The sequence below is a fragment of the Camarhynchus parvulus genome, chromosome 4 (assembly GCF_901933205.1).
Source record: "Camarhynchus parvulus chromosome 4, STF_HiC, whole genome shotgun sequence".
NCBI classification, from domain to species: Eukaryota; Metazoa; Chordata; class Aves; order Passeriformes; family Thraupidae; genus Camarhynchus; species Camarhynchus parvulus.
The window spans coordinates 62,534,122-62,559,790 of NC_044574.1; the positions used below are offsets into that span (position 1 = coordinate 62,534,122).

Sequence of the window (25,669 nt, forward strand, 5' to 3'; positions counted from 1 at the left end):
CCCTCCTCTGGTACACTTCCTTTTTCACTCTTTGTGCTTCCTGATGTTATGCAGCTCCATTACTCACCAGATGACAATTTAAACAGGGATGTCATAGTGACCCAAGCATAAGAGCTCCAGTGGGGTGCTGGCAGCACTTGGAATGATTTTAGGGTGATCATTTAGCTGGCTGAGGGCATGGCTGCAGGAGAAGGAACATGACAGAACACAACATCTGCTGCCAAACCCTAGCATGGTAATTCCAGGTCATGAAAATCTCCTCTCAGACAGATCTAGAACATGGCAGTTTTTCTGAAACAGGAGCAGAACACTTTGTCCATTCCCTCTGGAACTGCACACCTTGGTGCAGGTGGTGATGCACAGTTTGTGCAGACTTGCAGAGCCCTACCTGCCTGTCACCCAGGCTGTCATTGCCTGTTTGCATTCCAAACCAAACCTCACAGATCCAAACTGTGCATGTGGAACAGCTGGCATGCCAGAGGAGCTGAACTCCATCCTACACTGCTCAACAAGCCACTTGACAAACTGAAGACTTGTGACCACATGGAACCAATTTAGACTTTTGTTTCAGCTGAGTTCTGTGCATTTCAGCCCTTCCCCTGCATCAGTTCACTCTTGTCTTTTGTTCATTTTCCCCAACTTGTGGAAGCTCATAAATGTGTTCTGGTTCTAGTAAGGCCCAGGTGGATGGCTCTGGAGTCTGACTACACCATGTATGTAACCACAGCTGCAGAAGGGCTGCACCTCCTCCCTAAAAGCACTTGTACATTCTCTTAGCTCTCACCATTTTACAATGCAAAACCTTTGGTGAGATAAAATAGCACAAATAACACTCCTCTTCCTTCTTAACCAAATTTCTAGGTCAAACCTGTAAGCTTAAGAGAGATGCTGCAGAAATATGACATGTCATTTTGAGCCATGGTACACTTGTTTTCACTTTCTATTTATCATTAAAAGGAAGGACCTGATTTCATCCCAGGTGATGCCTCAAGAGGCTACCTGGAACAGAGGCTAGACAGAGTTAAAGCAATAAAGTAGGTATTTAATCAAATTATACACCTTTGAATAAAGAGCCAGGCTGTGGCTCTGCCCAAGATGGATGCAAGATGGATGCCAGCTCACAAATTTTCAGACTGTTATAAGTTTGGCCCATTTACATATTGAGGTTAATGATCCAATTATAGTTTCAGGTTATCAAGTCCCATCCTCCCAGACGGCTCTCCTCAATTCTCCATTGTTTATACTTCTTTGGGCCTGAAGCTACAACAGTGTCCTTGATTCTCAAGCTGGAGAAGGATTGTTTTGTCTGACTACCCTGTGAAGAGAACTTGCTAACATTCGATATGAAGCTCAGAGTTACACACCAAAGCAGTACAGAATCTGAAAAATATGAAAGCTAAAACTTAAGTCATCACAGGCACCAAACAATTTTATTAGTCTAAAAATGCCATAACAAACAGGAAATTCCTACCCTACTGCAGAAGTCTCAGGTACAGCAAATACTCTTGTGAGAGATAGCCTTGGCATGTAATTCAGTGTATGAAAAACTGAAAAACCCAGCTACGCTCTTAAGTTCAAGGTACTTACCTGTCTACACGGTTTCTAAAGCAAAGAGACAGACACACCCCACCCTCCAAAATAACTTTATTTTTTGCTTTACATGGTTAGAACACACAACTCTGGAAATAAAAAGGGTAGAGCTTTCTTCAACTTGGAAGGACGGAATCTCAAACACAAAGTAAAATATAAAATAAGCATCTCACTAAAACCAGCACTAATTATTGACATTGGTCTGTCTCATTGTGCAACAGACACTGTCAGCTGAAATTCTTCTGCAGGTCTCCAAAAATCATGAACAATCCTGCAAACAGCCCCTCCTGCACACCGCCCAAAACCCCCCAAACCCCTGGCACAGAGAGCTCCTTGGTGGCAGAGCAATGGCTCAGAGATGAGAACACTGCACACTGCTGCAGGTGATCCATTAGATTATTGCATCCCACAGCAGAATTCATAGGCAACACCACATGATAAAGAAAGAGTCTTGACTGGAGATATTTGCACGTGATTTCTGAGCTGCTCTTTGTATTTGTTAATTTCCATTTCCCCTAAATTTTCTAAACTGATAAATAGTGTACAAAGCAATGAAATGTTCCTACCGATATTAGGATGCTTCAGGAGACGACAGATTCTAGCTTCTCTCTCCAGTTTCTGGTGATCTGCATCAAAAGAAAGCAAAACAGTTGCTGTTAGTATGAAGATTAACATAGTTTAGAGTATTTGTTTTAAAGAATCATCACATCATCATCATCTGATGGGATCTGTAAAAAATGTCTCCTTTATTTAGATCCACTAATATTTTCACCCAAACTGTAATATTGAATTGATTTTTTTTTAACCTTTGGGTAGAGCAGGAGGCTGGAGCTCTGGACTTGTACATCACTGAGCCCTAAAAGTCTTTTCTGGAGATAAAATACTACTGCTTCTGTCAAGCTCTGTTCTCTACAATAGACAACACAAATATTCCAAAATACCAACTCTGGAAAAAAAGAACTGCTTGAAATGTAAAGAATATGCTTTGAACCTTGAAAATATTAAGAAATGAACAAGTTTAGAAAAAGGTGCTTTGATGGCAACTCTTCAGAGTGAAAAATTTAGCATCAGATGTTAGAACTAAGAAGTTCAATTCTTACTGCGAAGTGTCCAGTTAGATATGTAGGTCAAAAGAACTGTAACAACAGATTTAAAAGAAAACAGAGAAAGCAAACACCACCTTTAAAATACTTAACACTTCAAGTTTCTGACAGCATGTTTTAAATCTGGAGGAAAGAACCAGAAAGAAAACTTGTTTAATTTTCATTTTTCTGCAGTTTGTACTTCCTAATATTTGCAGTCAACTCTAACAACAAGTGAAACAATTTTACATATGTTAACAGTTCAGATTATTATCACATGCTTTTAAGAACTGGGATAGTTCTTGAGCTAGTCACTACTTGTCAGCTGACCCATCATACTTTCTGAGGCCCAAGAGCCTCCTCCCCTTGCATGAGAAAATTTGTCAGCTTAACCCTCTTTACCTTCATGTTTACTAAAAAAAAAAAAGAAATCAGAAGTTCAAAGTATTAAAAAGAACTCGAAACCTGCAACATAAGCTTAAAGCTCTTTTTGAAAAGTTCAAATCTGCCACTGAGTTTTCCCATTAATATTTTTGAATTCAGCTGCAGCAAGGCTGAAACATAAGCACAGACATCTACAGTTACAGTACCTTCATGTCCAGCAGCTCTGGCTGTAACTTAATCTTGGGCTGAGCACTTGGCACATTACCCAGAGCAAGCAGGGAGATGATCTGCAAGGCAAACTGAACTAAGCTGGGGTGAGAACAAAGATGAAAATGTGAACACTGCCTCAAAAGCAAAGAAACAATCCAGGGGCTATTGGACATTTAGTGTGGGAGCTGTGGCTCTGGTGCGTTACCAGCTCTACTTTCCAAGGCTGCTCTGTACCACCTCCAGCTATATTTACAGATCAGGCAGCACAGCCAGAAACCTGGAAGGTGTCTGACAGGCTTCTATGAAGTGCTAAAAACATCCTGTGTCGACTCTTCAGGAATAACACAGCTATAATAAAGAACTTCATCTCCAACTGTGAATATGATGTATAAACAGTTGAAGTTTCTTTGCTATCAACTGCTATATCACAGTTTCTGAACTGACACTAGATGTGATTCATGTAATTTATTGATTATAACTGTATTGATTAAAAAAGCACACCTGATATTTTTCAAATCACAGTAAAAACATCTTAGAGATGCTGCTGCATGCACTGCAATATGTGAAGGTAACATCTACATCATCATCAACATCATTATTATTGACTGCATTATATATTCTCAGGTTTTTACTCCAAACTGCACCAGCATATTGATGGACACCAACCAGGAGTTCTCTGCTGTCGTGTAAATCGGAACAATGAAAATCTGCATTTAACTCCTTCAGTTGTTTGTGTCACAGTAATTGCTATTAGTCAGTATGAAGTGATGCAGTCACTTGCTGAGTGACTGCACGTACCTCACAGTCTGCATGCTGTGCTAAGGCAGCAGGAAGAGCATTAAATACTCCCTGAGCCAGGGATTCAAGTGGACATTAAGGTCCAGAAGATGACAGCTGCACTTCCAAAGAAATAGAGCATTCCTTAGTGTTGTTAGAGGAGTAAGTCTGCAGTATCTAAGTGTTTGGGGGTGGGACCAAATGCAAATTTAACTTCATGTGATATTCTAGAAAAGTACTCTCCTCTAAAATCTGCACATTTGGTCTCTGAGTTTTAGGAAATCCTGTTCCTTCCTCTCTGCACTGGGTTTATTTACAAGTCCTTGCAACTGCAACTGCTGTGCCACCCGTAGCTATTTGTGTTACCCTGCCTCCTGCCAGGGCTCAAGTGCTGGGGAGCTAAAGGTGAATGTCAGAGGGCAGGGCACACCAAAATACTTCGAGCACTCAGCTCCCAAACATCTGAAGGGTAAGGTGTGCCACTGCACAGCCCACTGGGAAACAAGGGTCCTGTACAGCCAGGGAAACTACCAAGGAGGCACAAACTCCCCAAGCCCTGAAAAAGTTTGGGCTAGCATCTGGTGTCAAATGTTTATGTTACAACAGCAGCACAGGAAAAGTTGTGGAAAAAATAAATGCAATAATAGGCCACTTATCAAGATCAAAGAGCTAATTCCTCTCAAATCTGACAAGATATAATTCACCAGCTAAAATTGCTTTACCTGCCAGGTAAATACAAACCAGGAAAAATTATTATCAGGAGCAGGAAGCCAAGCTTGAAAGTCACAGATAATAAAAAGGGAACACACAAGTACATTTTTATACTTGTTTCCTTTCCTCTATTTTAATTAACTAGACTCACTTACAAACAGGTCTCCTACATTGTCCGCCTAAGAAATTGTAATTAGTTGAAAAATACAAGCTCAAAACACAGCAAAGCAAATGCAGAAGAAGGAATGCTCTACAAATTCTAGATTACTTTAGGAAAGCAAGTCTCCATTAGTGAGCAATGGCCTCTACCACAGCAACAGCCCATTTCCAAGACTGGAAAAAGATCACTGCCTGTCATCTACTGATACCATTGGAAAGAAGCAGCAATGAGAATAATGTGGGTTTACTAATGGAAAAAACCTTGCAGCCACCTACAAGTTTAATCTGACATGGAGCCATGAAAAACAAAAAAAGAAAACAACAAGATTTACTGCACTGATCCGTGAAAATCTCAGCCTTTACAATAACTAATGAAATTCTGTGAAACCTGAAACAGACAGAATATAGCTGTAAAACTGGGACTACTCATAGATGTATAAACTTAAAATCTTGAACTAGTTTTCATTCATATGATGATGATCTAATAGACCCAAAGCTAATATTATAATTTATGACACCTGCCTCAGAAAATTAGACTGCCTGCATTGAGTTTCTACTAGGTAGGCAAATAAAATAACTAATTTTCAGCAGGATCAATGTTTTCTTTGTTGTTTTCTTACATTCACCTGGACAGCATCCAGTGCAACCTGCTCCAGCTGAACCTACCTTGGCAGGCGACTGGATTAGAGGATTTCCAGAGGTCCTTTCCAACCCCAAACACTCTGTGATAAACCTGGGGGGAAACTGGCTGGGGCTGCTGCTCAGGAGTTGAGTAGACACTGGTCCATGAACAGCTGCATCATGCATCACTTGTTTAGTATGTTTTAATTCTTTTGTCATCATCCTCCTCCTATTATTATTATTCTCCCTTCCTTTTCTGTCTTAGTGAACTATCTTTAACTCAACCCACAAATCTTAATTTTATTTCCTCTGATTGTCTCCCCAGTCCTCCTGCAGGGTGTGGGAGGAGGGAGGGAGGGAGTGAGGCTGTGTTTAGCTGCCTCTTTGGTCAAACCAGGACAGTGGGGACCAATTCCATTACTAAGCCCCTGCCTGAGCTCCTTCTTATGAAAGGCAATTTACAGACCTTTAGCGTTTTGCAAGCATTCATTTTCAGCTGGTAAGATAAAACAAGAACCACATTTATTCATGTAACAGTCCATCACACAGCTCTTTGAATTTTCCATTACTGAGTTCATGCTACAGCAGTGCTCACAGCCAAACCTCAGTTAGCTCCCCTGTTATTCCTGAAGAAGTAAATGCTAAGCAATACAGTCCTTCAATTCCCAACAGCACTTTTTCAAAATGAATGCTCCAGCATTCAGTACCTGCTCCTGGGGAGATATTTGAACAGGGTTGTTACTTATTCCTCTCTTCCCAGTATTTATAGCTGAGAAAGTGGGACATTCTTGGAATAAACAATCCCAGCCCCTCCTAATGTTCCCCAGCAGTCACACACCGGGTGTTCATTGGTACAAAGGCATCTTCTCCGTGGATACCCCGCTCCAGAACGGGCAGGAGCCCACAGCAACAATAGCACAGCCAATTCTGCTATCAGGCCACTGCTCAAAAGCATCAACAGAGCAGAAATCAGGGCACTGAGTGTGCCTCCAGTTATTTCTGTGGCTGTGTTCCCAGACACACTTCTCTCCACCGAGCTGCTGAATATCAAGGAAAAGCAAAAGATATTAATTCAAGATGCTTTGTGAAATAATGAACAAGCCCCACACCTGTAGAGCTTCAAATTCTGCCCCACAGCATTAAGAAAACAAAAGGCACATTTGTACTCAGCTGCAAAGGCCTCCAACAATAACAGTTCTCAGCTGACTGATGTTCCTGCAAGGCTTTCTTCCACTTCCCACCCGCTTTCTGTGTTAATGTTTTACCCTTCACAGCTTGTGAGAAATTGATAATGGACACAGAGACCTGATTCCCATCTACAAAGCACAGATAACAGAGGCAGAGAGACTGCAAGTGTCTTTAGGGCACTTCATTGGACACTTTATCCCTGATTTCTATGACACCTGCTATGACCAAAAGGTGCAGATATTCCTGCATTTGTGCTGTTTCTAGCACTGCTGCGAAAACTGACAAGTACCTGACTTCACATGAGCTGGCAAAAGGAGTGAAGACAACATGTGTCATTAATAGCAAAGCACTGAGCCCACACGACTTCATTTATTTCCATGATTTGTGTTTAACCATGTCCATAATGAACAGAAAGAAGAGATCAACAGAATGGTACGATTGCAAACTGGACTTTACCCAGTTGTTGGGAGCCTTCAAACAGTTCCCAAGAGCACACATTCACACGCTACTGAGCTCAAGCTAAGAAATGCTATTTTTGCACCTTTTTATAGTCTCATTTGTTGTGGATTGAAACAGCCAGCTGGCAATTCACTCCCTTCACTCTTCTGACTCAGAAAAACAAGAAAAATATTAGTGGAAGTCTAGAACTGCTGTTATATATACATGTTAATTGTTGTTTTCTATATAAGGTATTTGCACAACTACATACAGCACTTTTATATCTATTATTTTATTATATAAACAGCACATCTACTGAAACAGAATGGAGTACTGTAAACTCTTCAGTGCCAAAGTAAACAGAAAGGGCCTGAGAGACAGAAGTGTGAGTGTGATCACCTGGTCACCTCCATCTGTTTGCCACCAACCTGCACCTGCCACTTAACTCTGTGCACCCTATGTTCCTTTTTGTCCCTATCACCTCTTTTCATCTGACCCATCCAGAGCTGCACCTTGTAGCACCTCCCTGATACATCCTCATGCAAGGCTTGCATTTGCCATAACAGGAAAACCTGAATGCACTTTACATCCTCATCTTCCCCTTGCTGCCTGCCTCCTTCTGTCCCTACAGCAGTTTATTTTCCTTTGTGACTCAAACTTGCCAATTCCTAGAGCTGATGGTCAGCCAAGTCTTCTTCAGCCATTCCCCTTCCATTCCCACACAACTGCATGTCCTTCATTTTCCCTTATTTCACTGCCCTCCTTTCATTTTTGGTTCTGAACTTAAAGCTGCCTGCCCTCTACTTGTTTAAATTCTGCTGATAAATAAGAGTGCATTCAGTATTCCTCATTTTTTTCTAGCTTCTATTTTCTACTGAGCAGTTTAAATTTCTTTAGGCTTCGCAGTTCTCTTGGCTCATTTCCTGCAAAAGTTGCAATTTTCAGGAAACAATATTTGGAAAAAAAGATGTTAGGAATTGAAAGTAAGTTCAGAAAAATAAATCATGTAAGAGATGCCTGGAACTTGAGGTGTTGCCTCATCAACCTAATGAACACCACAGCATCTGTTTGCACTCAAATAGTTCACTGGAGGATGGGCTGCAGGATATACCTGACTGGACAGCCTTGCTGAACTCCAGTCCTACAGAGCCCATCTTAAACACATTAAATCCATTAACAATGCTGTAAACTCTGAGCAGACTTCTGTCTGACAACTAAAATTTTGAAGGTACCCTCAAATTGTCAAGTGATGCAGCAAGACATGCATGAGAAGTACTCATTTTCCTTACAAATGTTATTAAAACAATATTGTCTAATAACAAAAGAAAAAATACAGCTTCATATAAAGTCAAAACACACTGTCAGCTACTGCAATATGTAGGTAGCAGATTGGTAATTTGAAATAAATTGTGAGCTTCTGACTGATGCCAGCTTATTTTAATATAAATGAGTAATTACTACATGCAAGACTGCTGTCAAGTCATGATTTGTGAGAGCCACTTGGCTGGGACATGCAGAAGTTCCTGATCTTGAAGCTGCTGCAAAGAGCAAATTCTGAACTCTGACTTGATGTTTTAACTTTGGCAACCCTTATTTTTAGAAATCCTACCAATGGTCACCATCTTTTGCCGCGCAGATGTAATTTCTATGAGGTGTTGCATTAATTGTTTGTGAATCTTTTTAAACAGTGTATGAGCAGTGAGAATGTTCAGTTTGCTGACAGCTTATGGATGAGACAGTGTTCCATATTTAATAGAAAGGGAAATTCCATTGTGCAGAAAAGGTCAACAACTTTTATTTCCAATATTTCCTGTAGTCACTGTTACTTTAAAACTGAACATTACACATGACTTAACCTACCAGAGACTAAGGGCTTCTTTTATGCAAATACACTCCAAATCACTGACATTTATCTTAATAAAAGCTCATGGACTTTAACTCCCTAGGAGGAAACAACTGTAGAACTAGAATCAAGTCCCAGTAGAACAAAAACAATGGTTTGGCAGCTACCATTATGACTCAGAGGAAATTTAAGCAGCACATCAAAGCCAAAGCTTCTCATAACAAGAAGAAACACTAAGAATATATAAGCACATGCCTACAGGACTATTTCAGCAAAAATAACAGTAGGCTGCACTAGTATTAGAGGACTAAACATATGATTGCATTAATAAAAATATCCTGATGCCTAAACCTCAGTCTTTAGCAAACAGCAGTCATAGGTAAAGTCACTATTTCTACAGGGCCCATAAAAAACTCAAACAACAGAAATAATACACTCAAAAAGGAGTTCCACGTTAAGTTGTAACTTGATTGTCTTCCATCCGTTCACTTGCTTTAAAACAAAGAAGTGGATTATGACTAACCCACTGTATTAATTTTTTTCTGCTAAGTTGCTAAGCCTTTGCTCATAATAAAAACAAATCTCCTCCTCAAATACCATGTGCATGAATAGCATTTAACCATCTGAAGCTTTATATTACAGCAATCTTTGATACCAGGACAGTAATGCCATGACATCTAAGCTACATGAGCATGGTCTTTTGCAAGAGGATTGTCTTGACATTATTTTAGAATCATTTTCTTGCAGACAAAGAGAGAATTGCAATTCATTTGGTTTGTTAAACCAATCATTAAAAAAAGAAATACTAGCCTTGCAAACACATACTTGTGAAAGATGGTCCCCAAAAGGAGCGTTTGCATTAAAATCCAAATCACAGAGGAGAGCCAATGTCCAAGTGGAAGCCAGTGACAAGTGGCATTCCTCAGGGTAAGCATTGGAACATCTTTGTCAGGGACGAGGACAATGGCATTGAATGCCCCCTCAGCAAGTCTGCCAACAGCACAGAGCCCTGTGCCGGGTTTGCCAGGCTGATGGAAGGGATGGCACCTAGAGGGACCTTGGCATCCTGGGGAGCTGGGCCAGTGGGACCCTCAGGAAGGCTCAACAAGGCCAAATGTGCCTTGAACATGACTGGCAATGTGCATGTGTAGCCCAGAAATCCAAACACACCCTGCATCCAAAGAAGTGTGGCCAGCAGGTCAAGGGAGGCACTCTTCCCCTTTGTTGGGAAGGATGCAAGTTTGACAAGAAAGTCTCACAGATGTGTGCTTGGCAGAAAGATTTTTAAATGCAGAGTCTGATGAAGGAATAGAGATGGAAGCAAGTTTTGATATAGAAGAAAAGAATTGCTGAGCCAGTCTTGCTGGCTAACCAAGGAGGCAAAGGGTGTATTAGTTAGAAGGGGTTTTTATGACTTAGAGCAAAGGATAAACCCACCTCAAACAAGATGTTTTTACCAAGCAGAAAGACAGCACAGGCAAACAAGTTGCAAGTAGAAAAAAAGTCTCAAATTTTCCACTGCCAGAAAACTGAATAACAACTTCTAGCTTGAACTGTAATGTACTAACTTTTAGTGATTGGAGAGTAGTAACATGAATATGGTAATTATAGTAGTTATGATAGGCTATAGATAATAGCTAAGGTATAGATTGGTTCTACTGTATTAAGATGCTCAGCAAAGAAAAGGATATCATGCAATGTAACCAAAACCAAGAGCCTCCCCACCTGGACCAGCTGTAGGCAAGCTCTGTCACCCACGCCCTGGGCTGCTGAAACCTCCTGGATGGAAAAAACTGCATTTTGGAGACCCCCTTGAGTCCTGCATCCCTCATTTCGGCTCTTACACCCTTGACTCCACTCTGAGGGGATCCCACCTGCAATGCTGTGTCCAGGCCCCACTGTGGGAGCCCCAAGATAAGATGGGGCTATGCTGGAGTGAGTTGAGGAGGCCATGAAGATGCTCAGAGAGATGGGGCGTCTCTGCTCTGGAGCCGGGCTGGGAGAGCTCAGGGTGCTCAGCCTGGAGAAGAGGAGGCTTCAAGAAAGACCTGAGAGCCCCTTCCCATGCCTAAAGGGCCACAGGAGGCCTGGAAAGGGACTTGGGACAACAGCCTTGAGTGACAGGACAGGGGGAAGGGCTTCAAACTAACAATAGGTAAGACTAGCTCCAAGGATAAAATCCTTCCCTGTGAGAGTGGGCAGGCCCTGGCACAGGGTGCCCAGAGAAGCTGTGGCTGCCTTGTCCCCGCGAGCATTCAAGGCCAGGCTGGAGGGGGCTTGGAGCAACCTGGGATAGTGGAAGGTGTCTGTGGCAGGGGGTGGAATGAGATGACTTTCAAGGCCCTCTCCAGCCCTAACCATTGCAGGATTCTATGAAATTCCTAATTTGTCTTATTTCAGTAAGACATGCCTAAATAGCTTGTCTGACTCAACAGCTGCACCACTCCACTTATTCTACAGACAGAGAATAGAGATGCTCCCAGGCAAGGAAGTCTGAGGCTTTTTTCTTCTTTTAATTAAGGCGAGGAGAAAATAAATAAGATTTTTATAACCAGTCACAAATAAAACTTCAAGCAAGCATTAACAGGTAGTTAAACTTCAGCTTTTGACAAATTTGGGGGATTTACTGGGTAAACAAACTCTCTCCCTTAAATGTGTGTTTGCCTAGCATTCTGCACAGTGTGCCATATGCTATGCCCAGAAGATACAGAATATAATCAGTGTATGTAAGACAATCAAAAGGATATATAAGATAACCAAAGGAAGTGTAAGTATACAGAATTCCTGCAGAAGATGAAGCCATCATCTAGTGCTGCAGGCAGGAGGCCCCAGGAGGAAAGCCATCCTCCTTAATGGACAGTGGTTGCACAAAACCTGCCTAAAGGGATTTAAGCTTTTTCCCACTATTAAGGGAATTAACACTTGTTTATTTGCACGTGTAGTGTTAGTTCCCAAGCTGCTGGCCTTTTCCCAAGCCACTGAGCTTCTTGGGAAACAGTAGGAAACTGGGTTATCTCTCTGTTGTCAAAACAAACAGGGCAAGCAAATCATTCTGTACCTCAGGAAAATAAAAGAACCACCCAAGAACCCCACTATGTAAAACAACAGTCAACACATCCCAGTTTCTCACGGTGTCAGGTTCATCCCCGCTTCCACTTAAAGAGCATTGAAGATGGGATCAATCTTTTAAAAGCACACACTCTCAGGGATAGAACAAACCCAGCCAACAGCCTTTTCCAGATAATGAATGTTTATCCCTAGTTTCTGTAAAAAAGAACTCAGGGAAGAAGTTTAATATTGCAGAGACTCCAAATTCTGGCACAGTGACAAATACTAGCTGTCTAAGAGGGAAATACTGGAGCATCGTTGATATTAGCATTGCACAGTATTTTACTGATGTTATAAAAGAAAACAAGAAAGTAATCAATATTAATTGGGAAATCATTGAATCTGATTAGCCTGATGATTTAGAGAAAATAAGTATATAAGAACATATTTACAGCAACATCATTTTTTAAGTACCCACACTTTCACTTTCAGTCAGGAATTTTATTATTCTGATTAGAGATTGTATGGCTGAGATGTTCTATTGCCAAACCCCAATCACTGATGCAAGCACAGCTTTGAAAAAAATCTCAGCATGGGGCACTGGCAAAATACAGCAGACACCCATGACAACCCATCCCCCCTCCAAAAAAACACAAAGCCCAAACCACAACTAAACCACAAGAATTAAATGTAATTCAGACTAAGAAGAAAGAATTTCTATTTACTCAGCAGAAAACCTCTCAACCAGATAGAGGTTACATAAAAACAAAAAATTAAAAATAATGTTCTGTTCAATTCCTCTTCCCTCTAAGTATCAGCCTTTGGTACTGCTGGTTTTTTTCCTGGAATCTGCTAAATAACCAAAAAAGTTATTTAATGGAAATACCTTAAATTATGGATGTTACATACCACTGTTATTAAATCACCACATTCAATGTGGTTTCCCTGGTACAGCTCAACATTCTACTCAGCATATAGAATAACTCAAACTATTGTAGAAAATGAAACTACTGTAGATAAACCCCCAACTTTTCTCTTTTAAAACTGAGAAGGAGCTGGAGGAGAGAAATAACCCAGTCCCCAGTTGTGTTATTTAATTAAAACTGCCACTTCTAATTGAATTCCCAGCAAAGCACTGGGGAAATAGTCCCACTGCTATACCAAATTTATAAACCAGAAGTTCATTACTCATATGCTGTATTTGCCCACAGTCCTGTCAGCTAATTCCAAGAGCTCCCAGCCAGTTTGGAACAGCCCTCAGAGATGGAAAGGCTTTGTAGTTCAGCACAGAAAAAGGACCACAGCACCTTCTCTCCTACAGCATCCAAGAACTGACACAGAAAGCACTGACAAAAAACATTGCAAAGCAGCAACTCTCAGCTTCTTTCCAGTACAGCTCATCAGCTTCTCGTGAAAGTGACTGACACTGGCCCTGGCTGCCCAGCGAGGTGGGCTGTGCAGTGCCCATCCTTGGAGCTGGACCAAAGCCATCTGACCTGCTCCTGGGCAGCCTGCTGGAGCAGGGGGACTGCAGCAGCCCAGCCTCAGCCAGCAGGGACTCCAGGAGCCATCAGCATGAAGGAATCCCAGATGCTGGACACCCCACACCAGCCCATGCTGGACACCCCACACCAGCAGACTGTCACAGACATTTGGCCTCAGGGTCTTCACACAAAAATGTTTCAAATGATTGGCACATCCTCATTCCTTGAGCAAACACTCATAGGCATTTTCCAGAGAGGGTTCCAAAGTCTGGACTGGTGTTAAACCAAGCTCTCCAATCGCCTTTTCAAAGCAGGATTTCATGCCACCACAGGAGTACACACATTCCTCAAGCCCTCACCTCCTGGTACATCAAGACTGCACTTGTGCAACTGAGTAGATGTTTCCCATGTTAAGAACTCAAAGGAGTTTGCTGCTTAGGTAATGGTTATTTTATTAACAGCACCTGACTAATCTGCCATGAACTTGTCACTCTGAGCTATCCCACTTAACCCAATTAAATTATCCCACTTAACTGTATCCACTCCGCCCCTTTGCACACCAGAGCAGTTGGTGATTGCTCAGGTGAAAGGAAGTGAAAGGAAGCCATCTGCAGCCTAAAGAGGGCGTCCATCATGACAGACACTTGCTGGCAAGAGCACCAGGATCCGGCTGCTAGCAGAAATCCCCTGAGTTCCCCAGACTAGATGTGGAGAGCTTGGTTTCTGGCACCTAGTCCTGCACTGCCTGAAGCAAGCATGCAATGACACCTACCACAAAGAGAGCTGAGCAGATTTTTCTCTGCAATCTTCGCCCTTTTTGCTCCTCAGGCAACTCCAACTCCTGCATGACGACTAGGACGTGCTCCCTTGCACTGTGCCGAACAGAGTGATGCTGCCATGGAAAACATGGCTCTGAAGGGCCCAACTTGGACATCCCTCCAGCCCGATTCCTGAGCTGTGTGCAGGTTATTGTGCACCATGTATGAACACAGGCACCTCCAGCCTTCACCCAGGCAGCTCCCACACGTGACACTGCCAATAAAAGCCCTGCTCTGCAAGGAGAGCACAACCTCACACAGCACCCACCACATGTCAAAGGTACCACAGGGCACCAAAATCTTGGTTATCACAGCAGCACAATTACCTCTGTCACAAAGTTCACTGTTAGCTGCTCATTCCCGAGTTTAACACTTGTCAAAAGGTAGATTTTTTTTCAAATACGAATTTGGAGGAGCTCTTACTCAGAGAGGAGCTAATAAGCCACCTCAGTAAACAAAGCCAGAAACTCACACCCTTCCTTGGCAGAGGGCCAGGCACTGTAGTCATTTCTCTGGGAGAACTCTCACCGATGGAACTGCTCCACGGCACGCACATCATGACTCATGCTGCAAAAACTTGGCTCCTGGAGTTGTTTCCCATCTAATTAAACTTCACTCAAACATCCCACAATCCAGCTTTTACCATAACAGTATCGGTATCTGTGTCTGCAGCCAAAAGACTATTCAGCACCACTAACTGCCTGTAGAAGTAGCAAATACACCTAATACTGAAAGAGATACTGAAAATTATCTATTTTGTTGCCTCCCTCCTCAAAGGCCCCAGTCACAGGCAGACAGAAATTAAGCTGCTGCCATGTTGGATTTTTTTTTAAGAATCCATGGAAGCAGCAGCACTAGCATACAAAAGAAACACATCTGAACAAAGTAACTGTTGCCATATATTTTAGGCTAGCCTAGAAGATTTACTGGACATGGCTTGCTTCAATTTTTCCTCCCATGGGGTTTCTACAAACTCTTCTGTTGCCTTTTATTTTTAATTGGATGTTTTGAAGCCATTTAGCTCATTTATCTTTATTAGTTTTATTTCTAATGTAACTCACTGGAGAATTTCCTCTATTGCTACTTTTTAAAAACAGTCCAAAGATACCAGTGAAGAGCTGGTGACCTGTGCAACTATCAGGAATACAAAAATAAGATGAAGTATTATATGAACATTTTTTTCTCTTGCAAAAAAGATCTCTCGGGTTTGTCTCCTGATGCAACCTTGTGAATCAAACTACAACCAAAGCCTTTGCCAAGTGGCTGCTAAAAGGAAGTTACACTTGAACTTTCTTAAGCATGCACTAACCACAAAGAAATTATGAAAATAGAAGAAGTACTTATTATTATTGTCTTGGCCTTTGAAAAAAAAAATCCAATCATCAACCAAAATATACAAAAAGTAAAACCAACATTCCTGCTAAGAATAAAAAACTACACCAATACTTTTACTAATATTGTAATCAAAGTTCAAAAGACTTAAAATTAAAAAACCCTCAATTTAACTACACTGTGACGGCTGTTCTTTAGATGTTTAAAAATACAGAGGCAGGAAATCAACTCTTCTATTATTAACAAGTCTTTGATCTGGAACATAGACTTTTCTCATCATTTGTGAGGTCCAAATTATGCTTTTAGTTTTATTCCAAATCATTACCCCCTGCTGTATCTCCTTCAAGGTTTTGAGCACAGTGCTCTCACTCCTAAGCTCTGGTGCTCCCAGTCAAGCTGGCTTCAACAGCCTCAGTGTGAGCTGTAAGAGAAACTCTGCCAGCATGAGAAAATATTTAGGTATTGACACTGCTAATAAAAACATTAAGACTTCACCTTTGCAAAGGGCCATGGAACAACAACAAAAATACTTCTGTCATACTTGCAGAGGCCAAGAGAACCACAGTCCTGAGAGAGTAAAAGCACAAAGTACACTGAAAAGACAACTAAAATTTACTGTGCAGCTTCACAGCAAATGAGGTTTACATATACCAAAGTCAAGCTTCAGTCTGTGGGGTTTCAGTGTGAAACCAGGAAGCTCCCCTGTACACTCACCACAAAACGTTTTGCTGCACAAGCCATGTGCACCAACTGCTTTGCCTTCTGCTCCTGTGTGAACAGCCTGATGGCCTATACCAGGAAGGAGTCACAATCAACTGAATTTATAACTTCTTTACAAATAGAGTTCAGGAAAACATCTGTCTAAAGGACATCAGAGCTCAGGTTCTCAAGATAAAATGTAGAAATATTAACATATTAACAGCAGTGACCTAGATAGCCAAAGGAAAGCTAGACAGGTTTCAGATGCAACATTTGCGCTTCCCTCTTAATTCTCAAACTGAAACAGATTTATAATTATGTATCTCATTCCAAGAAATTCCCTTTCCCAGACTAAAATCCCAAATACAGGCTTTGGGCCTCCACGTTCACATTTGTGCACATTTTTAGAAATCCCTGCTCTACATCTGTAAACAATCCTGCATACAAGTTTAATAAAAAAGTCACCATTGGAAGTGCTCTCTGTTTAAGTGTGCTTTAGCGCATCCCATGGATATAGGTACGAAGCAGCTGGAGATGTGGAATTTGCAAATATGAAATGACTGAGCAAGGGTGAAGTACCAACTTGAATGTCAGAAGCAAAAAAGGTAAAAGCAAACCACAGCTGTGTTAAGAGCACAGGCAATATGAAAAAATGTAAAAAGTACTTGACTGCAGTGCTGAGGCAGCATCCACTGCACAGCTTCCACTTGATCTGTGCACCTCAGGCTGGAGCAGCCTCAAAAAGCAGGGATTTCCAGGCACTGCACACTCTGCACCCACTGAAATGCATTTTTCACCATGTCAGCTGAAACACACCAAGCGCCTGCAGTGAGACACTCCCCAGGATCTAGCACCAGCCTGACAACTTGTTACTAAAGCCATCCCACAACTAGGAGTTCACTGATAGCAAATGCCACAAATCCAGTTAACTGGAATAAAGAACAACCTAAGTCTGTTTGGACCATCTGGTACAGCAAATTTTCCAGCTTCAGTAAAATTAGGTTCCCTCCTGGCCCAGGTAAAGGTGCTGAACTCCATTCAGGAGTCAGGCTTCAGGGCTAACATGACATACATGTAAGCACACCCACCCTCACCTGTTTTCACAGCATAGTAAATCCACATAGTAACACACAGTCCTACCTGAGGAAATGTCTGGCCATTAGGAAACTAAACACGCAAGACCTTACTCTCAGGGAAATTAACCTATAAAAACTCAAGCAAAAACTTCGCATTAGAAGGAACAGTTGCAAAGTTAAAACATAAACTACTAAGACCACACTAAGTGGTTCTTTAAAAAAACATTAATTAATGTTACATTTTCAGCAACACTGACAGAAATGTAGTTTTGGTAATAGTGTGCCATTTCTTTCCTACTTTTTCATTGTTCTACAATAAAATAAATGCCTTTCCCTAAGCAGTAACTTCTGGAATGTATTTTAAATGAGACCACACCACTCTAAACACCGGAGTTCCCATACTTAAAGCATCTGACTGCAGTACTCAGGAAAGTGTCAATTCTGCAACAAAATAAAGATTTCCCAACTCCCGTGATTTACCAGCCTAAATTCCAAAGCTGAGCTCTTGCAAAGTGCTATTTTACAGCTTCAGGTGTAAGGAAGAAGTGTTTTAAGAAGCTGCCACTTACCATGTGCAGTTTTGGCAACCCATTTAGGATTTAAGAGACATGTTTATTTTTATCAACTCAGTATCTCCAATAGATTATGAAAATTAGCAGCTTGGAGCGAGTAACAAACTTCTTCGATGTGTAATCACTTTGTCAAAAAGCATAACAAAAATGTGATAATGAGGCTTCTGTTTGCACTATATACCCACGGGGACATTTTAATACACTGGAAGGCTGAAATAGCACCACTGAAATACTTCGGTAGGACTTCAAGGACTCTCAGCTTGAAGAATCAAGCAAATGCCACCAAAAGAGAACCCAGGGAGGTGGATGGTCAGTCCTTGTTGAGCTGGGAACACTGCTGCCTTTCAGCGGCCAGGCAGAGAGCAGTGCCAGCCATGGCCAGAGAGGCAAAGATCCCTGACACTGCAACCTCCTTTCAAAAGTGACTGACACCTGCTGGGGTTGACCATCATACTCCAGAACACAGTATTTTAGGCTATTTCGATATTTTGCAAGCCATCTTTGAAACTTAGCACCCACTACTTCTGAAAGAAAGTCAATGTTTAATGCCAGAAATGAGGCATTCCAGACAGTAATTATCTGTGTTGAGTATAACCAGGATAGCAGTCCATTGGCACCATACTAACATAGATGACGCACATTTTAGAACTTTGATCCTGCTTCTGGAACAGCTTTTCTTAAAAAATCGGGACAAAACAACTTGCATTCCCTTATATCCACATGGACTTCATTACAAAATTAACATTTTTTTGAAAAGCAATCTTGTCCTAGAACTCAAAAATCAAATTGCATTACTACCAACAACAAAACTTCTGCGAACAAAATGGGGTCTTTGTTTTTATTTCTGTCTGCCAAGAACACCCTCTGTGCAACTGCCTCCTTACAATGCAAGGAATCAGGCCAGGGCTGATGCACATAAGAAATCACAGAGTAGAAATTCTGAACATAATTCCCTGCAGTAAAAGCAGGAGTGAAAAGCATCAGAGAGGCATTACTGCCCCTTGAAATAGCATTCTTGATTAACATGTCACATTCAAATCTAACTAATATTAATCAAATTACCCTCACCAACTTCAGACGTGCTCAGAGTGAGTTACGAACCCCAAATTTCCCCTGGAGCAATCTAAGTGGTGAACCACTAAGAACAGTTATCCTTTCATGTTTTAAATACTGAAAGGTGAGATCAGCTCCACACAGACGTGATTTTAAATGCAACCTCTTTCAATTCCCCATTCTGAGTGCTCCACTTGAAAAAGACCCACTGATAGCTGTCTGCAATTACCCTATGTGAAAAATGCATGTATTTTATGATTGGCTTTTCGCAAATATTAAAATTAATATTATATGTGTTGTGTTAGAAAGTAATGCTGTATTAATTCTCTGAATAAGTGTGCTAAATATAGTTTTAGGTTATAAAAATGTTAAAATAGAAACTATGCTATGTAGGATATTTTTTTTTAAAGAAAGGACTTGCAGCGAGATAGCAGCCACAGGACACCCAAATCTTTCAGAGAAAAAGAATTTATTGCCCTCTTATCAGAAGAAACAAACTTCTTCTCACCTCGAAGGCACTGTTAGGATTCAGAGGAAGAAGCTGACCATGACCAGACCGAATCCTGTATTTGAATGGAATTTATGCATCATGTGAGAGGTGTATGAATATGCAACAGGCTGTTGTTTTTAAGTTTTTCAGGCTCGTGCTGCCCAGAAAAAGGTACCCAGAGTTACGGACCAAAGAGTCCGTAACTCTTTGTCTCTATTGTCTCATATTGTCATAATTCAAATTGACCAAATTATTATTACTCTAACTGTATTACTATTTTTATAACCATTTTATTACTATTAAACTTTTAAACACAAGTGATTGGCGTTTTTCACACCAAATAATGCTTCTCACCCAGCTGACCACGTTCAGTGAGCACAGGGAGCTGCAGCACTGCCCAGACACAGCAGTGCACGGCTGGCTCCGTGTCCCAAGCACGGTCATGAGAGCTGATCAAACACCAGCAGGAGCCCGGGCACATCACATGGCTGTGCCTCACCGCACTTGTGTGCCTCACAGCTGCCAGAGCCAGCCACTCTTCTCTTCCTGAGAACTCTGCTCCACACATGTGCAGGGGACACCTCCTGCACTGCCCCAGGGCCCACACATCTCCTCTGACCCAGCCCTATGGGCACAGAGGGGAGCAGATGTGGTACTTCACTCTACAAACATGGGCAAGCAGATGAGAGAGAAAAAAAAGCAGAGATTGGTGAAAAAACGCACAGAAACTTGTAAGACAAAGCATGTCTGGCTGAAAAACTGCAGGAAGAGCAGCTTGCCCCCCCCAGATCCAAGAAGCAAGAGCAGTAGTTGTGATGCAAGGCCACAGGCCCCAGCAGCTCCACTGGCCCTGCGCAGCTCAGTCAAGGGAGAGCTTTCCCTGCTCTCCTGAAACTTCTCCCTTTTCCTGCTGGTTCACATGGCTAGTAACACTTGTAGCACCAGACAGATTTTAGAAATTCCTGAAGCCATGTTAGAGCAAAACAATCTCAGGGCTCCATCACATCAACAGTGCTTTCCAGATATTAGCCCAAGGTGCAGAGACCCCCACAGATCCTTGCTTCTGTTACTGAGAATTCTGCAAAACTGAGTTCAATAATGTGGGAAAAGCACCCATATGGATATTCAGCAATGTCTTTCAATATTAGGGGAGAGGTAACTGGGGAGATTTTGAGAAGTCAGGCCTTAAATTAAAACCTCTTGCACTTCATATTCTACTTGATCTGAAAACATTGTTTCCAATAAAACAAAAGTTAGTGACTAAATACATTCCTAGTTTCATGTGACTGGTGAGCTCAGAAGACAGCTGACAAAAAAAGTCCCACAGTTCTCCTAAGAGATTAATGATCAGCTCTAAGCAATCAAATCCAACCATTATTTATAGACTAATCCGAATGCCTGATAGCATTCCTCCACCAGGATGTTTAATTACTTCAATATCAGGTGCCTGATTCCTTTCAGTGAATGTACAGTGAATTACATTTGTAATGCTGTGGTATCAGCCCAGTTAAATTCTCAAGTATATTCGTTCTTCAAGTAGCACCCTCTCCAAGGGTGCTGTCACACCTGAGTTATCATGCTAGTGTTTCTCAAGGATTTTTACTCCTGTTACTCTTCTAGGTGTCAATGCCTTTGCACAGCTCCTCTTCCTCTCTTCCCATACCTCATCATCAGCAAGAGAAGGTAGTTTGCAGCATTTACAACCAAGATGATCACAGCTGTTTGCCAGCAAGGAAGAGGAAGGGATCCATTGTTCAGATCCTCCTACAGCTGACTCCTAATACCCCTGCACCAAAGTCAGAACACCTAACATGACAGACTGCTGTCAGCAGCATCTCATCTCTCAGGTGTACACAACACCTCAGTGCCTTGCACAGTAAAAGATTAGAATCAAGTACAAACTTCCTGTGTCATATTTTCAACGCCAAAGCTTTTTCTCAAATAAAAAAATTAACACCACCAGCAAATTTACGACCAGGGGTGACCGGAAGGTCTCAAGCTGAAATAGGAAATGAGACTATTTAGTGTGTGACTTGCTGAGCACACCTTGCATGCTGTCATTTCCCTGAAGTAACACCATCTCTTTCAGTAATTCATTCACTTCAGTTAGGAAAGAGAGGGGAAAATAACTGTGCTGGATTGCCTCAGGAATGATAGATCTTGAAACATCAGCAATTACACTACTAAATATTGCTAATTCATAGCATCTGTTAAAACGTTCCCTCACAAGAGGCAGTGTGACACAAGTTATCTATCAGAGGTGTAAGAAAGAGATTAAACAGCAAACTGGCACAGCCACCAGCTATAAATTATCAGCACCAACTCTGCTATTTATACCTGGAAGCCCTGGTACAGAAGACGAGACTGTTTTCTTCTATGACATCCAGGGCTATCTCAAAAAAACTAAAACATGAACTGCTAAACAGGGACAAGGGAGAGCCACACCTAGGAGCTGCAAAGAGAAGCAACTATAGATTAAGAATGAACTTCTCTGCTAACAGAAGTGTGATAGATCCAAGTGCTGTGCAACGCTGGCACCAACCTCCTCTGCAGAGCAGGCCCATGGAAAGCACTAAGGGGAAACAGGGAATTTTGACCAGAGTTAGGCCAAGCAGTGTCCAACACACTGACATTTTCCAGACAAAAGCCACAGAGAGTCATAAAAAGCTCTCATTTCTCACTGCATAAAAGACCTGCTGTTCTGACTGCACAGTTCAATCCTCGGCCTGAAGCAGCCATGGTCTGACTGATCTGCATTCATTTTATTCCTTAGGAGAATGTCCAGGAAGCTTTGTTTTGACATCCAGCAGCAATATCTGCATAAGGGACACTGAACAGAAGACAAGTGTGTAGCTGCTACCTGTATTAACTGCCAAGAGCTGCCTTCCCACTCCTACAGGAAAAAAATAACACTACTGATCGTCTTGGCATTATCTGATGATACTTTCAGGCTACTTGAGAAGTTAATCATTGCAATCACTAACATGAACTAATGGGAGAATTAAAAACAATTATTTGTTATTTGGGTTAAATATACTTTGGCAAGTACCAAAATAATATTCTGATCTGCTTTCAGGTAAGGAATCCTTGATCCAAAATGAAAGAAACGCTATGTAACTTGGTAAATTGAGTAATTTCCTATTCTTTTCTCTGTCCAGAGTATAAACTGACAGGAATAAACTGACAAGAATAAACTGGTTCCAAGCTAAAGTTCTCCTGTTTTTCTAGTCTGCTCAGCTCACCTGAACATTCCTATGCACTTCTGAACTTCTACCTACAACCTGTCCAAGTTCCACAGAACTGATCCATCTTTGCACATGTTCTTACTCACTTAAATGCTCTGGTGTGCACACACCCCCAGAAATAATGTCTTAAATACTCTATGTCAATATTTGATTCTCTGGGCTCATTTACTCCATCTAAACAGTAGAGTTGAAACGCTTATGACTTCCAAGACCACAAAACTATTTTCCTCAACTATTTTATGAGGTAATAACTTCAGGAATTTTTGGGGCTATTGTTTAGGAGGTCCATAACTTTTCTGCACCAAGTGAAGTGAAAAGAACAACTGGACACTAAGGAGCAGCCTGTACGTCCAAACATGCCTGCAGCTCATTCCTGTGCACAACTGGGTTCAACCTGCTGGCTCCTGCCAGCATCCAGCTGCAATACAGAAACTGCATTACCTCTGCATGCAGCAGTTCAGAGATAAGGGGAACTGAAATTTGAATTCTTGTGTAAGTTTTCAGCCATACTGCCTCTACACTTACATTTTTATGAGGACATGTCTTCCTTTGTTTAAATAATGTAATGTCAAGCTTTTGGTTAATTTGGCAGCCCTTGTACAAAACCATTGTCTGGAACCCACTAAGCCCACTGCACCAATCAGTATTTGTCTTTTTTACAGCATTAATACTCCTAATTGATGACGCCAAATGATGCATGGTTTGATTACACAATGCCAATTGACTGTGAAGTAGGTATGTAACTAGACATTGTTAAACATCCCTTCTCTTCACCATTCCCAGCCTAACAGAAGACTCCCAAAAGCAGACAAGTTTGGGCACCTTTGGCACTGTGCCAGTCTTTTTACCATTGCATCCCATGTTTGCTGTACATAAACAGGAGACTAGCACAAAGCAACTCAAGCTGCTCTTTAGATCCCAGTGTAAGTGAAACAGCTGCAAAACCCCCAATTTAATAGCTCTGCACAATGCAACATCACCAAATTAAACAAATGAGTACTTAAAATTCACATCAATTTAATTCTGCAAGTAATTTATCGAGACAGCACTTTATTCATGTCCCCACTTGACATGTTCACAGCTATTTTAAATACAAACAAGCTCAGAGAAAACACATGGTAGTATTGTTTGCTTTGACGTTGTTAAGCAACGGGAAGTTTATCAGGTTTCTACCACCAATTAATTGTTCATTCTAACTTAGCAGCACGCAAGATCAATGGGTCAAATCCTCAAATAGTTTAAAGCCTGGCATGTCAGGCTTTGTTGCCTCTACCAAAGACAGTTCTGGTAACTCCCATAGGGAAAACAAAACCAAACAAAACAAGAAAACCCTACAGTGTGAAGAGATTCCCCTCTGCATTTGTATTCCGGGTTTTTCAGTGGAGAACAAACATGGTTCCGCAGACCAATCTGAGCTCCTGCACTGCAGGAATCCATTGGCAGGCGCAAAGGGAAGCATCAGGAGCCCATGTGAATGGCCCATGCTGTGCTCTGCCAACACCAGGGCAGAGCACACACAGGAGAAATCCCTTCCCAGCCCCCATCTCTATATATAACACACCAGGGGAGCTCAGGGCAGCGAAGCAGGAACCAGGCCTTGTTTGCTTCCACAGGAACCCACTGCACCAACTCACCAGTAAACACAGAGCAGTCCACAGAGCTCATCCTCACATTTTCTCTTGGCTTTCATAAAAGACTACAAGAATTCATAGGATATCTTGAATTAGAAGGGACCCAAAAGGATCAGGGAGCTATCCAAAGCCTTGAAACATCCTGAGTGAGCTCAGTGCTCAGCATGCAGAAGGACAGCCAAGCTACCGGCCAGGTGCAGTGCCTCGGTGATGTGAATTCATTGATCCATGGTTCAAGTGTAAAATTAAAAATAATTCTTCTTCCTCCTTGAGGTATTTGTTTAGAGGGTAATAATGTGAGATATCAACCATCTCTCACCGAAGATTTTAAGTTCAATCCTTCACCTACTGCAAAATACATGTGTAAATGAAATATGCTCATCTTTTTTAAATCCCATCTTCTATCCCCCACGCTCCACTATTATTTTCATCACTACTGCACTACCTCAGGAACTTTAATCTCCAATTTCCCCCAGCAAAGAGAATTCCAAACTACAGTCTGACAGTTTGCTTAATGGGCTGGATACCATATAGATTACACTCCTATTTCAAGATACATTTTTAACTGCCCACTTGTATCTCAATTTAACATATCTGCAGTTAAGGGTCATGTGTCAATATCTCTGCTTATAGATCAAATTAGACAGTTCAAAAGGTTTAAAATGGGATGCAGAAGTGATTCCAGACTGAACAAAATTGTCTATTGATCAATAATAATGAAATTGGACTCCTTTATCTCTTTTCTAATGATTCCCAAAATATGAAATAAAAATCTGAATTGTATCAGATAAAAATAAAATAGGTATTCTGACAGCAATTAACCACCAGGAACGTAATGTAAAAGTGTCCATGTAGTATCTGGCTTTTTGTGAACTTCAGCACATCAGAGGGCTCCAAAGGATGATCACAGGATGGCCACATTTGACATCCAGTGCACTGGGCAAGTCTAACTTCGGCCTTGGCAGCCCAAAAGCTCCCTGACAGTTCCCGGTATAAATGTTTTATAAGCTAGATCTGTTTTTGGAAGTTATACTCCATGGGCTTTACAAACCCTTCTGATAGCCCATTAAGGTTGACAGGCACCATCCTTTCTCCAAACAGGAGATGAAGAGTGAAGGGAGGCAGCAAGGGAGGGATCTAAGAGATGAGAAGAATAATATCAAAAGCAAATACTTCAAATCTGGACTCAACTGAAGACAACTCAAGTAACAAAAGTAC

The 25,669-nt window shown here is 41.5% G+C and overlaps 1 protein-coding gene across 16 annotated transcripts in view; it reads right to left on the minus strand.

Moving 5' to 3' along the window:
• The window catches only part of CAMK2D (calcium/calmodulin dependent protein kinase II delta), a 126,836-nt gene that overhangs the window by 71,954 nt on the left and 29,213 nt on the right, over positions 1-25,669 (minus strand). For all 16 annotated transcript variants that reach the window (XM_030946973.1, XM_030946971.1, XM_030946972.1 and 13 more), the window contains one exon: positions 2,157-2,216. In XM_030946973.1, coding sequence (XP_030802833.1) covers positions 2,157-2,216 — 60 coding nt within the window. The remainder of the gene's footprint in view (positions 1-2,156; positions 2,217-25,669) is intronic.